Source organism: Anomalospiza imberbis, chromosome 4 (assembly GCF_031753505.1).
Source record: "Anomalospiza imberbis isolate Cuckoo-Finch-1a 21T00152 chromosome 4, ASM3175350v1, whole genome shotgun sequence".
Lineage (NCBI taxonomy): Eukaryota > Metazoa > Chordata > Aves > Passeriformes > Viduidae > Anomalospiza > Anomalospiza imberbis.
In genome coordinates, this window is record NC_089684.1 from 47,615,708 (window position 1) to 47,630,243 (window position 14,536).

Consider the following 14,536-nt stretch of genomic DNA (forward strand, 5'->3'; position numbering starts at 1 on the left):
GATACAGAGGTGATGCCCTTGAAGCACCTGGACCAAACAGCTTTGTTAAATCTCTGCTGAGCTAGAAAGTCCAGCAAGTACTATAGAGCAAAATCTGCAGCAATATCTTACCATCCTCTGCAGCCCATGTAGTCTGGATTCATTCATTTGGAGCAACCACAGCTCCTTCAGTAGAAGCTATATCCACTTACAGTAGGTTTCCTTAGCTCTTGCTTCAGAGGATGCTATATTCCTTTTAATTAACCCAACTAAACATATAATTATTAATGAGAAGCCAGGATCTCATGGTTGAGACATTCAAAGTGTGACTTTGAAGAGCCAGTGAACTAGAAATCCAGGGCAAAACTTGGAGAGCCATCTAATCCCCATTGGCAACTTCATTCTTCAAAAAGCAGATTCATGGTTTCCCTATTCTCTTTGAAATGCCCAGGAGCTTTCAGAACATCCTTCTTCCACAGAAAATCCTTGTGTTTCACAAGAAAAGATTGTCTTGGGTAACTGCAGAGATAGAATATGTGTGAAGACAAAAATCTGAGGAAGAAATCTCTTTCTTTTGCTTGGCTCTATTATTTTCTATATTTAAAGTTTTCCCTAGTGGCAGAATACTAAAAAGAGTGTGCCTGCAAGGACCTAATTTTACTTTCTTACATCTCATTTTTGTACCGTTTTTGTTTTACATTAGTATTTTTCCCATTCCTTTAAGTTACAGTTTTTCATCTAGAAGGGCCATTACAGAACAATAATTGAAAGTTGTCTTTTTAACTCTTTGATTTTCCTTTCTCACTGTCTTTTTCCTCTAGCCTAACAGTATCTAAATGCTTTTCTCCAGAGTAATATACACCTTGGGTTGTGACCAGATGCAAAGGCAGATCCACAGTCATATTCTGTTTAGTCACTAAAGTGCAAAGCAGAAATTTCAAGGTACTTTTTGACAGTTTTGAAAGAGGTCTGCTAGGAAACGTATGAAGTAATGGATCTGGAGCCTCTGAGTTACAAATTCTGGTCTCAAAAGATTTAGTTTTGCCCGAAGTGCAGGTTAAAGGAGGGCAAATATCAGTAATGAGGATTATTGTTAAATCTATAGCATAAATGAAAGATAAATGTAGAAAACAGATCTTCCAGTCCCCCTGAATTAAAAAAAAATGGATAACAAAGAGTGAGAAGCTGAGGAGGAAGGGGGCATGAAGGGTGAGGCTGTTTTTGTTTTGGCTGTATCAGGCATCTGGTCCAGATGACTGGGAAGTGCTCCTGAGCCCTGCAGTCTGGGTGTATTCATCTGGGTCAGCTGCAGCATGTAAAACGTTTGTGCTGTGGAGTCGATTGTATGTTTAAAGGAGTTGCCAAGCTTCTGAACTAATAGAAACTTGGCCAAGAACTAACAAATGCACCACTAAATCATAAAGTTTTGATAGGAGGGAACAGCACAGGCAGTACACACATAAAAGCTTAAAACATTTTCTTTTTAGAGCTGGCTGTATGGTAAGTCAAAGAAACAAATGTAAAACAGGAGCATAGCTGGTCTCAGTTATAGTCTGTGTATTTTTTTAACCTGTCAAAATTGTGCACAAAATTTAATTTCCTGAAATTGATTGTCTATCTCTACTATATCTAGAAAAATAATTTTGTGGACTGAGTTTTCAGGAAGAGAAATAGACTGATTTTTACAGTGTATGAATGAGGTATATGCAATGTAAGGGACAAAGGTTTGGTTAAATTCTAGATTCAAGGTAATCTGGTGGGCTGGTTGACACTGTTGTTTTGCCCACATTAGTATCTATGATTTAACATGAAATGCAACCTCTTTTTAGGTGGTTGCAATTTTAAAGATACTACCAACCTGCTGGGATTAAAGTCTGCACAGAATTACCTGGCAAAGAAATGACCTGTGTATTCAGCTCTGCACCTGCCTCAGAGAAGCATGTACACAGTAGGAATGAAAAACCTGGGGAAATAAAAAGGCAATCAGATAGTTTGCAACAGTGCTTGCTGATTCAATTGTGATTTCTCCTCCCTTGACAAAAAAAATCAATTCTTCCCTCTCTTATCTGAAGATTTTCAACAGAAAGTACAATGTTTTTGTTGTTCTAATACCTACTTATGCAGACTTCCTGGATTCTTTTAAAATAGCCAAACTCTTAGGGCACGAAAGATTATCTGTTAGCAAAGGCATGTCAAAGAAAATCCTGTCCTTTGAGTGTAAGGAAGAGGAGATTGGCAATCTGTGCTTTCAGGTGCTGTAAATAAGAACTTGACAGACTGTGCATCCCAGCTGACCTCCGAGATGGATCCACGCCCAAGGAGCAAAGTAGTCTGCAAAATATATGACACCTGCTCATTAAATGTATTGTAAACCTGAACTAATATTTTGAATTATCTTCAGGCAGATGCTGGAAGCCATGGATGATCTGGCATAAAAAGCTCCTTGAGTGTTTTTTACAGTTTGAGGGAATTTTTAACAGCTGGATTACAGCAATGAATACAATGCCTGTGCTGATTTTCAGATTACCAAAATGAATCAATTAATGAGATTTCCTCCATGTTTTGTTTCAATATTTAGACAGACGTGTCAAAGCAGAAGCAAAGTGGCTCTCTTTTGCTCTAAAGAAGGTAAGAAAGAAGTGCTTATAAAATACACATTTTTCAAAATGTGTTAAATCACTTTAAAAAATGCAGATGTTTAGTGTGGATTAATTCTGAAATTTCTACTAGACCTCTGCAACATCTAATTTTGCACTGGGTTTATTTTTCACTAGTTTACTCAGTTTCATCAGCTTTTCTTATATTTTGACTAGGATGCTGTGTGTTAAGGTAGCTCATTCCTGATACCACAAAAAGAATTCTGTCAGCAGTTATGTTTCAAAAAGTAATTGGATAAAACTTCCTGCTGAAAATATCCTTAACCAGCAGGGTGGTTAGCAGACTCTCTGCCTGGGAGCTAAAGCTGTGATCTTTTAAGTTCAAGAGGACAGAAGAACCTGAAGTAGAAAGCTATGGACCAAGTCTGTTGGTACAGCAGGTTGTGCAATTTTAAGTGGTTTGAAAATGCAGAAATTCTTCATCTCTGATGAAAGCATGTTCTACAGACAAGAAAAGCTTTGCTGAAGAACACTTGAACTATGAAGTAGCTTTAGTCAGGGAAAAGGAATAACAAGACAGGAGCTAAATTTGGGAAACTAATCAAAACATTTGCTACTTGTCAGAGAAAGGCAAAATCTCAAAGGAGCTTCCAAAAAGCTTGTTGAAGGTATTTTGTTCTGACATATCTTGCTTACTCTATGAAGTTAAATGAACACAGTAAGAATTATAAGGTACAAATAACCATTGCTCCAGTTTATTTCTTCAGCACTAAATTCCCAGATACATGCAATGGCAGCATATCCTCCCTTGGCATGCTTACTTGCAGAAACTGGTGGTGTTCTTTTGTTCTCTAAATTAGACTGAGTATAAACAGAATAAATAACAAGCCTGGCATCTTTCAAATCCAGAAAAGAAAGTGAAACAAAATTGAAGGATTATTTTAGCATAGTAACTGGCAGGTGGTAATCTGGTGTAATTTCTAGTGGTAGTGGTTTGTAAAGTGTAATGGACAAAGTACTAGAATGTCTTCAGATCTTTAAATATTCTCCCTTAGTAATTTCTGCAGGCAAAGTGAGTTTTCTGCTGTGTAGCTGAGTAAACAGCATGACATTAACCGCACACCTGACTTAAGAAAATCTTTGTTACTAGCTGAGCAGATTTTCCAGAAGCAATTTTTCTGGATAATATGAAGTAGGCATAACATGTTGCTAGCTAGAAGGAAAAAAAAATCAGGAAACTCCCTGAGCAAAAGGAAGTCAAGATTCCAAACTTGTCTTGGTTAATATTTCAGGCTAATCCAGGTGAAATTAATAACCGGAGAGCAAATCCTTTGGTACAAAGGGATGCAGAAAGTGGCTCAGTGTTTGACACTGCTGTGTACCAAACACTTTGGCTTGATGATTTGCCCTGGTCGGTGGTTACGCTGAACAGTGCAGTAAATGGGTGATCTCACGAGTGTGACGCCGCTCTGTGCCCAGCTGTCCTGCAGTGCGGTGCCGACTAACGCGCTGCTGTTCCTCCAGACTGCGGCCGCCGTCCCGCCGCCCGCATGAGCAAGAGGATCCTGGGCGGCAGGACCAGCCGGCCGGGCCGCTGGCCCTGGCAGTGCTCCCTGCAGAGCGAGCCCAGCGGGCACATCTGCGGCTGCGTTCTCATTGCAAGGAGATGGGTCCTGACAGTAGCACACTGCTTCGAAGGGTGAGAGCGCTCAGACATTTATTTTACTGCTTGTATATTGCACGTGTGAGTTACCAAATCCTTCTCCCTCTACCAAACACACGGGGCATAGGTGAAGACCTTTGCAGAACGGCCAGTCACAGAGACCTGGTTTTAGGGGACTAAAAAAGAAGGTAAAAAGGTACAATCCAGCATTAGCGTAGGTTTTCATCTGTTTTATTATTCATTGCTGGCATCTCTGCTGATGAAAGCTAAATGAAGTTGCTCTGACTTTCAGCAGGAAACAGGAAAAGGAAAAAGACCAAAGCACTAATTCTTTAGCTGTCATACAACTGCCATGGGTTTAAAAATCATACTCTGTACCAGCATAGAAAAAACTCTGAAAAAATGCTGTGGCCACTGGTAAAAAGAACAACTCAATAGACTGTGACTCACAGTGCAAATGACATATTGAAGTCACTGCCTTTTCTTTTCATACAGTCCACTCTTTTATTAAGTTTGCAGTCGTTAACAAGTCAGTATTAACAACTAAGTGCCTGCTGGTATCAGAGGCCATGGTGGAGGGACAATCTGGAGTGCAGAGGATGTTTACATGTCTTAGCAATTGTTCTGATGATTGCCAGCTTTTTGGTGCTAACCAGTATTTCTTTTTAATGAACCACAGATTTCAGAGGGAGCTTTACTACCTGTTTTTTTGTCTTGTATGAAGGTTTTTTAATTGGATTTCTAAAGAAAATTTAAACAAGTGTTTTCTGCTGTAGTTACAAGTATTTCTCTGGCATATGGTTACTTAATTGTGCTTTAAACTGGTGCTTACTCACTGGAAATGATTGACAACAGCACTAAACACTTTCTTTGTGTTTAAGCCGGCAGAAATTCTATGTTAAGCAAGACTCTCTTGAACTTACACTTCTTTATATCACATAGTCATTTCCTTTTTCATTAAAAGTTTACATTTTGTCTTTTTATTTCTGAAAAACTGAGTTCTTTGGTGCTTGTCCTTCTAAATTAACAGTTTGCTAAAGCTGTATAATACAAACAAGAGTATTTTATCAGATTTTGGATCCAGAAGGAATTTCTCTTCTCCATCTATTTTTAAATATACTGCTGGAATATTTCCTATGCTTTGGAAGAACACTTTCCAGTGATCTAAAATAAAGGGTGGGACAGAGGTTGATTCTTCAGCAATACTTGACTGCTGTAAAATTTCCTGGATAAAATTCCTCTCAGCTGTCACATCATAAAATAAAAATTCTCCCAGTTTTGTCAAATGCAGAAAAAGTGCCCCACTACATTTTGGACCTGTTCATTTACTCCTCATGTAGAGCTGCATAATATCCCTGTGAGTTAAGAGTATAACTTGCTAAAAAGTTTCTTTCACATTTATATTCTAAAGACCTTAAAGTACTAAGATATTCTGGTCTAATAATTGATTGAGAAGTGATATGAACTTATTTCTCTTCTGCCTTTCTGAATAGATTGGGGGGACATACCCAGAAGCCTGAAATACTGAAATTCTTCATTTGTAAGAACTTTTTTGTAAGCTCAATATACATCAGCTGGACCATTCTTGATGTCACAATTCACATTTTTTAACATAAATTATTTTTAAAATTTCCCAAACCAATCAGATAAGACAACAATATAAAGAGATTTTAAAGTGCTCTGGTCCTTTATACAAAATTCTCCATTTTGTAAAACTCATGTGAAGTTTGGAATACAAAACATAAGGACCACATAAAAACAATACAAATAGCCATGAATACTTGTAGAGGGCAAAAATAGAAAGAGCTGCATTAACATTGTTATTTGTGAGTTTTCTTATAGTCCCCAGAGTTTTGTCAAGATCATTTTGAAATGCATTACATTAAAGCATCCAAAACATTTAAAGATTTTTTTAATGTGTAGGACAATGCATTCTGGCTGACTGCTTATTTCTCTAGGCAATGCTATTTTACAATGGTCATAAACACAATAGTATATAAATAATCTCAGCACTTCATTTCTGTAACTTTATGGAGCAGCTCACGAATTGATCATGATGCTAAAATGATCGTTACAGTCTGAAAAGCCAGAATTTTCATCCATTTAAGAATTTATCTTAAAATAAACATAGTCTTGATTTAGCAACTGAATCTCTTTACGGGAATTAAAATCCTGCTGAGCACTATGAAAAACCTGAAATTTTGCATGCTCTTACTTAACACTGCTTTGAATAAGCTTCAGTCCTATCAAAAGTGCTTAGTTACATGGAGTTGTCTTTCAGCAGTTGTGAAAAATCATGACTTTTTAGAGAGCTTTTAGCGTCAGAGATTAATTAGAAACCACAAAGAACCTGCAGCTAATCCCGTGACCCGTTAGGACTGAGAGATTACAGCCTCGAAACCTTTCATAAAACCTAGGCTTTTCTGATGTGTCTCAACACACAATAGTTCAGTGTTCCTTCCGTACCATACGTATCATTGCTTTGTGGCCTTTTATGTTTACCAAGAGTCTCAAAAAAATTTAAGAGTCAAAGTAACCTTTGATCTTAGACATAGAAAGTATACTTGGCACTGACTGAATGCTGAATAAAAAAGGGATTTTTCCCATGGCTATCATAAAATATTTAATTTACACAATAAAATTGCTTATGTGAGACTCCTTAGGGTTTTCAGCGAGACTTAACTGCTGTCAACAGCAGACTGCTGAACAATACTCTCACCCTAGCAAAATTTGTATGTGCCCACCACTGAGCATGTGAGCAGCTAATGCTGGGAAGGATCCAAGGGATGACTTTGACAGGCTTTAATACAGCAACTAATACATATCTTCTGATGGAGTGAGCTTTATTGTGTTTGATTACAGGGAGGAGGGAAATGGAAAGCATTGACTTCTGTTGCTCAGATCTTTGCTGTAAGGAATAATGCATAAATATCTGCTTTCTTCTTGTAGTATTTGTATGCTTTGCAAAGTGCAGTGTGCATAAAGGGAGAAAAAATATTTTGTGTATTTTAGCTTAAAGGAAAGACCTTGACTGAAATATCACCTTTTTTTTTTCTTTTTTTTTTTTTTTTTTCTACAAAGGAGAGAAAATGCAGCTGTCTGGAAAGTAGTGTTTGGGATTAGCAATCTTGATCATCCATCAAGTTTCATGCAGACCCGACTAGTGAGGACCATCATCCTCCATCCACGCTACAACAGAGCAGTTGTAGACTATGATATCAGCATTGTGGAACTAGATGAGGACATCAACGAGACAAGCTATGTAAGACCTGTCTGCTTGCCCAGCAAGAGCCAATTGGTTCAGCCAGACACCTACTGCTACATCACAGGCTGGGGACACATGGGCAACAAAAGTAAGATTAAGAGTATTTCTGTGACTTCTGTAAAGTAAGAGTATTTCTGTGACTTTTGAAAAACATGTGAAGCTTCTACTGAGTTAATCAAATAAGTAATACTGTTACAAACATTTATCCATTTATACTATTACTGGAGCTTAGTAAATACTAGGGAAGTGTAACTACTCTTGAAGGGATCAAGCTGTGACTATAGCCTAGCTTTTTCAAGCAGCAGCCTCGGTTTATGCTCCTTAATTCTTACTTAGATACTGACTTGATTTTTAAAATATTGAGGATCTGGAAACTTCTATCAAGAAAGTCCCCCACATTAGTTATGATTTTACCTATCTAGGTTGCATTCAGAATGGTATTGCAAAGGTACCACCTCATCAGTGTGGGGGAAACATACTTAGCTCAGAGAAAGCTGGAGGCACTGGGAGCACTGGCAGACAGGCTGGAGGAACTGGGTCACGAATCATTTCACACTTGTGAGACAATTTATTCCACAATCACAAATGTTGTTTTTGTATCTCTGATCAGAACGTTAGTGTGTTTTCTTGTTTTGGGGCTCCCACAGTCCTTGACAAGAACTGTTGTGTTACATAAATCTTTGTTCAGGCAAAATTATTCTTCATGAATAGTATGCAAATTAGCCTGGCCCCACCACTTCTGGTGCACTAGCCATTGTATTTCATCCTTTGCTATTATTATAATAATTACTAGGGATGGCTTTTCCATACAGTGGGTGAAGAAATCTTCCTTTCCGTATTGCTTCATTGGAACTTCAGTTGTAGTGGCCGGTTTAGATGTGGTAAAAGTTAAATTGGATATATGAATGGTAAGCTGTTTACTAGCATCTCTACCCATCTAAAGTATCTCTAAATGATGCCAGGAAAAAAACTCCAACAGAATGTTTTTGCAGACTGGTAAATGGTTTTTTTTTTGTTCTCTAACGTGGTCAGAGTTGATTTTAAAGGTTTTATGCTAGGAAGCATCAAAACCCACTGTGGCTACATAGCATTTAGTACTGCATACCCTAGGTTGAACAACTTTGATTAGAATTTGAGCTCATTCAGTTGCTTGGACTAGGAAGAAGTCTTCTATTTTCCCTTGAAAATATTACAATAATTTCATTAGGTTCAAATTCTGATTTCCTGGTACATTCTCTAAGTCAGATTTACCCAAACATAACCAAAATGGCTGTGATTATTACCAAATTTTACCATGACAGACACCAAGAAACAGGGAAGTCCTGCCCTGGAACAGTAAATCAAACCTGTTGTCTACCTCTCTCACATTACTATTTCCAAGTCACCACTGCTCCCATCTTAAAAGTCACAAACTGCAGCAAGTCAAGGTGCTAATAAATCAATAAACAGCAAATGCCACACCAGTCCCCCTGTGCTTAGTCCTTCTCCAGAATGCAACACATAGTGCTCCTTACATTTAATACATACATAGAGAGCAATATTTATAATGTATCCCAATGGAAATGTTTGTCGTACCTCATGGAGAGGTAATAGGTAAGTATTTGTGAATTTGTGTATAGTAAACACCTAATTCTGTTTTTCAGTGCCTTTCAAGCTTCAAGAAGGAGAGGTTCGCATAATTTCCTTAGAACAATGCCAGTCATATTTTGACATGAAAATCATCACCAGCAGGATGCTGTGTGCAGGCTACGAATCTGGCACTGTGGACTCTTGCATGGTAGGCTTCTCTGTATGGAGAAACAGAAAGTTTCCAGAAACAAAATTTCTTTTAGAAATCAAAATACTGTGATGTTAATTAGGTGTAGCACACTTTATCTATTCTAGGAATGACAGCTGTCTATTTTTGTACTTTAACCCAACTTTTATTATTACTATTATTTTTAATATTGGTGTAAACAGCTTATCTTCATAGTGAAATGCTGCTTGAAGACTCTAGGGTTTATCTGTATTAGTTAATTTTTTCATTTGTAAGAGCCTTTTGCAGGTTATTTTTTGTACAAATGTTATGGGTAATAAATACTGGTAATGCTGTGTGTGGCTACACAGTTCAGCAGAGCAGCAGGTTTTTACAGCTGAGTTATTTACTAAAGGCAAATGGCTGTAGGAAATGTGATACAGTTGTAATGATGAGTGTTGGCCACTTGTGTAATAGACTGTTTTTAACTTTCCTGTTGCAGGGTGACAGTGGAGGACCACTTGTGTGCGAGCATACTGCTGGGCGCTGGACTTTGTTTGGTTTAACATCTTGGGGTTCTGTCTGCTTTTCCAAGGTTTTGGGACCTGGAGTTTACAGTAACGTGTCACATTTTATTGAGTGGATTGAAAGACAAATATACATCCACACCTTTCTGCTAAACTAACTCCAGATGGTAAGAATTGTGCTGACAGACAAAAGAACTTCAACACTGAAGGTTTTGCAGTGCAGAAACTCTGTGGAAAGGAGTTTCAAGCTCTGTCTACTCTTGTTGTGGAGCTGTGGAATATGCGGTGTGTGTTACCGGTAAATCCTCTGCTCATGAATATACTTTGTGGTAGAATTAATAATACTTTTGACTTTTCTTTTAACTGTGTTGTGGTGCTATTCTAAACACTGCACAAAGCTTAAAAGAAAAGAATCAATCACTTTCTGCCTTTTAGCTATTAAAACTAAGCAGTAGCACAGACTAGAAAAACTTCTTAAAATAACCTATTTTAATACTATTCAATTAGTAGCACATGCATTTTCACTCACTTTTTGTGATGAGGAAGGAACTTTGTGCATTCTTATGGCACTGCAGGACATATATTCACAAGGACAACTCTTGACAGGGCCATATGACATGCTAGAGGGCGTGGAAGAGATTGGTGGGTTTGTACGTCCATGTGGCACAGGACACATCAAAGCACACGTGCAGGTCTCCAAAGGGGTGTAGCCATATGCTCCTGACGTGCCTGAGTTAGTGCATTTTGTCCCTCAGGGTGGTTAATTTGCATGGGCATAACCCTGTACTGTCCTGATTCTACAGCTCCTGTTCCCAGAACCAGATTGGACATGTCTCTGGGGTGATGGAGAAACCAGTAGGCCAACAGACCCATAACTACCAGTGGAGGCACTGGAGACGAAACTTTATTGTTCAGACTCTTTGGACAGCCTCTAGCACCTAATCTTCTGAAGCTTCCAATGTCCTAATGTGTCCAGGAAACACCCATGTCTCAGCAGCACTACACCGATCAGTGCATTTATCAAACCTGTGCCCCACTGGCTTTCCTCCCCACCTTGTATAATGTGTTCAGCATACAAAGCATGCACTGACCATCTCCAGCCCCCTAAAAATGTAAGAGGGTTGGCAATAACACTGCAATGATTTCCTGTCCTAGAGTCAGCTACTTTGGGCATCTTGTGAGAAATGAAAAATGCAAATTTAAAATGCAAAAGATGCAGGGTGGGCACCATTCCAAATACTGGGGAACTGGTTAATTTTTATAGGTCTCTTCTTGTACCTTGCATATAAAGTTTAATTTTGATTAGCAAGATAAAAAATTTGGGAAAAAGAAAAAAGCAGAAATAAAAATGAGTGATAGAAGGCTTGGGATTCCAGCTTCTTTTAAATGAGTATTAGAAATACCAGAAGCAAAGTACAACAGTTTTACCAGCAAAGGCTTGAGGAGCCCAGCTCAAGTGCTTTGCAGCCAGATGTGGAGTGCTCTGTACAGTAGTAAGACACTAAGCCTTAACTCCAAGAGCATCTGGATGGAAAAGATAATGATGGAGCTTGGCACCTTTTTATGGTGCTAGAGAGAAACTGTGTCCTATCAACTGCTGTAGGTGATGTTCTACACAGCTATCAGCTTTTAGGAGGCCAGAATAGGACAAGTCAGGAATCTGAGGATTACAGGACAAATTCCTCTGGGGAACAATGCATTTAAAGTTTGTGTTTTCAGTGCTGTGCCTAGTCCCTTGTGAATCCAGCCTAAGGCACATAATAATCCTCTCTGCTACCTCTGGCATGGCCCCATGACAGCATGACAGGGCCTTGTCAATAGCATGACTGCTGCATGTGGAAACATGCATAAAAAGACCTAACACATGGACATTTCAGGTACTATGAATAATGTTGCAACTCATCTCCACTTTTACTATTACACTTAGAAAGATCTATTACTTTCATGAAGGTTTATCTCTTATCGTATCTTCTCCTTAAACATTGCTAACATTAGAATATTAGTCACACTAGACTGCACTGTAGACATGAATATTAATAAATACTCAATATTTATGTTATGGATTCTGAAACTGTTTAAGTGATTATTGAATCCCTGTTTCATGCTCAGAAAGAAAACTCTTCAAGGCTTTGCTAGGTTTGATTGTTGGGCTTTTTTTACTTTTAGTATCTTAAGGATAGAAGACTTAAATACTCTTCTTGCCCCAGCTGTAAGTGAGAGAAAGCAGCTGTGACCATGTTTATCTAGTGCAAGTAGATTACAGCTGAAGCAGTTTATTGATGTCCTTGCCTCAAGGATATGGAGGCTGGAGTTCTCAGTCCTCACTTCAGCTTTCCTTTGGGGCTGGGATCTCTGTGGCTGTAGGGCAGAAAAGCTCTGAGTCCTGGAGGTGGTTCAAGAGTTCCCTGAGAAGGTGACCCAGTGGTTGTTAGAGCCAGCTAGCTGGTGTAAGACAGGTTATGGCCAGGTGTGTTTTCCAAAGAGGTGCTGCTGCAGAATAAGCAACCCAGCCTGGCTTCTCTCCACCGGATATGGTCAGCGGTTAGCAGCTTTGAATTTTGTAAAGCGCCAGAATACAGAAAATCATTCAGTAGATATCAGCATTACCAAATGATAACATGTAACTACACACTTTAATTACCTGGATTTGGCCTACCACTAGTTTCCAAGCAGTCCCTCCCAGGAAATGAGGGGGAGTCCTGCTTAAGGTCCAGCCCCGTCCTCTATGGAATCAGTCTGAAGAAATTCCAGGCTGAACCCCATCCCAGATGGCTTTAGGAGGGAGCACTTGGGTCTTATCCTTTCCCACGACTCTGTCTCACACAACATTCCATGTAAAAAAGAAATTTGTAATTTTATAGATGTATTTTTATACTGGGTTTTTTATGTGTGCACATGAAATAGGCTAACATGCTCCTCCTTCTACTGTATCAAGCCTTTTCCTGTGTGCTGACACAATGGCTATGATCACAATTATGCATTTTGTCTCACAGGTGTGTACCTCATTGTAAGGTGATATTTGTTTTGCTTCTAGCACAGCTCTATCTCCAAATGGAAGCAATGCCACTCAGTCAAGCCAACGTGTTTCTTTCTAGTTGTACTAATAAAAATTTACAAACATTTTACAAATAACTTATGTTGAAAATGTGTTTTAATCTTTAGAGAGACTAAACAATAATATGGAGGTAACAAGTTGTAACTTTAGCAATAATGCCTAAAAATAGCCTTCAAAAGGCATTTCTGAATCCTTAGCTGGCTTTTTTTAGCAGCCCTGTTAATACTGCAATACTTGTGGAGATTCTGGCACTACTACCACTGTACAACTTTTAGTTTTTTCTGTGTGTATGCTTACAGTACAGAATATTACTATGAATACTGCTGCCAATAACTACTCTGAACTTAGAAATCTGAAAAACTCAAGCTGCAATCAAATCTGCAATCTGAACACATTTTGTTCTGTAATTTTGCTCTGGAATGCAGTTAGTTTTAAATGAAAAGTCTCTTATAAGTTGTACACAGAATTTCAACATGTACACATGCTGAAATCAAAATAATCCGACAGAATCTTAAAACAGTTAAAATTTATGTTTCCACTGCAATAAGGAAGCCAGGACCATGAGGGCAAGAGTAATTTAACCAGAATAAAACAGGAACAAATAATGCAAAACTCGCACTGAAACTCAACTATGGGAACGTTGTTAAGACAGTCACATTGGGAAGTTGCCCATTAGCCTTGGCCAAGAGCTGTGAAAGAAAAAAATTTAAAATGTACTTTCGTCTGTAAATCAAATACTTCACATCAAAATCAGAGTTAAGGCTGTTCTAGATGTAGCTGCAAAGTTTGGGGCAGTTGAAGGCAGTTGTTTCGATTTATTTTAAAATTAGTGTAAATGCTGTGTTTCCTTTCATGACATGTGGAAGGCACCTGTGAGATGCTCTCAAAAAGCTTATTTTCAAAATGGAAAAGTCAGATCATGCTGTGCCTAAGCGCAGGAGTGTCGAAGCAAGCAGGTGGTTGTAACATTTTCAGTGCTAAAAAAAAATAATAAAGGGAACATTGAACTGTTGAGAAGCACAGGGAGCACAATGTGCTTCCACCCTCCATTTGGCAGTATTTTAGTTATGGCCAATTAATATTTTTAAGCTTTTATTAAAGACTCACTACCCTCATCTCTCCTTCAGTAAAAGACAGTAAGTAATCACAGCAAATGCCCTCAGGTATTTCTGCTGTTTGTCCACCACAAAAAACACCAAAACAACAAACCCAACTTCAAAACCACCGTACCAAAAAAACTAACAATCACCAAAAAAAAAAAAACCTAACCCCCAAAACAAGTTTTACCCAACAGATCATTTAGATTATGACCTAGACTTCTTGCTGAAATTCTCTAATAAAACAGACTGTAGAGGACAGTTTTAAGCAATATGGAGTACCAATAGGCAATACACACACGTTATTTTTCGCTACTTCAAGTGGTACAAAAGCACTTACAATCTCAGCAGAGAGGAACAGTGTCCTGAAAGCCTCACTGTACCAAGATGTGAGTAATGGGGCTTGTAAAGAGTCACATAATAGCAATTTAAATGTCCCAGAGGCATCATGGAGCTGCTGCCACTCATGTTTCTTCATGTAGTTATTTTGATGCCATGGCTTAGTGAGAAGGTTTTGGAAGATCTTACTCTGAATACTTACAGCTTTTGTATGAAAAAAATGCAAATTCCTGACACTAAATGATCATCTACCTGTCAAATCTGCTGGTAGGCTCTGCT

General features: G+C 38.5%; 1 protein-coding gene across 5 annotated transcripts in view; it reads left to right on the forward strand.

The window, feature by feature from the left end:
* CORIN (corin, serine peptidase) overlaps nt 1-9,961 on the forward strand; it is a 120,703-nt gene extending 110,742 nt beyond the window's left edge. For all 5 annotated transcript variants that reach the window (XM_068188404.1, XM_068188405.1, XM_068188406.1 and 2 more), the window contains exons 18-22: nt 2,558-2,607; nt 4,101-4,275; nt 7,321-7,592; nt 9,148-9,281; nt 9,742-9,961. In XM_068188404.1, coding sequence (XP_068044505.1) covers nt 2,558-2,607; nt 4,101-4,275; nt 7,321-7,592; nt 9,148-9,281; nt 9,742-9,924 — 814 coding nt within the window. In that variant the 3' untranslated portion in view covers nt 9,925-9,961. The remainder of the gene's footprint in view (nt 1-2,557; nt 2,608-4,100; nt 4,276-7,320; nt 7,593-9,147; nt 9,282-9,741) is intronic.
* The last annotated feature ends 4,575 nt before the right edge of the window (nt 9,962-14,536 follow it).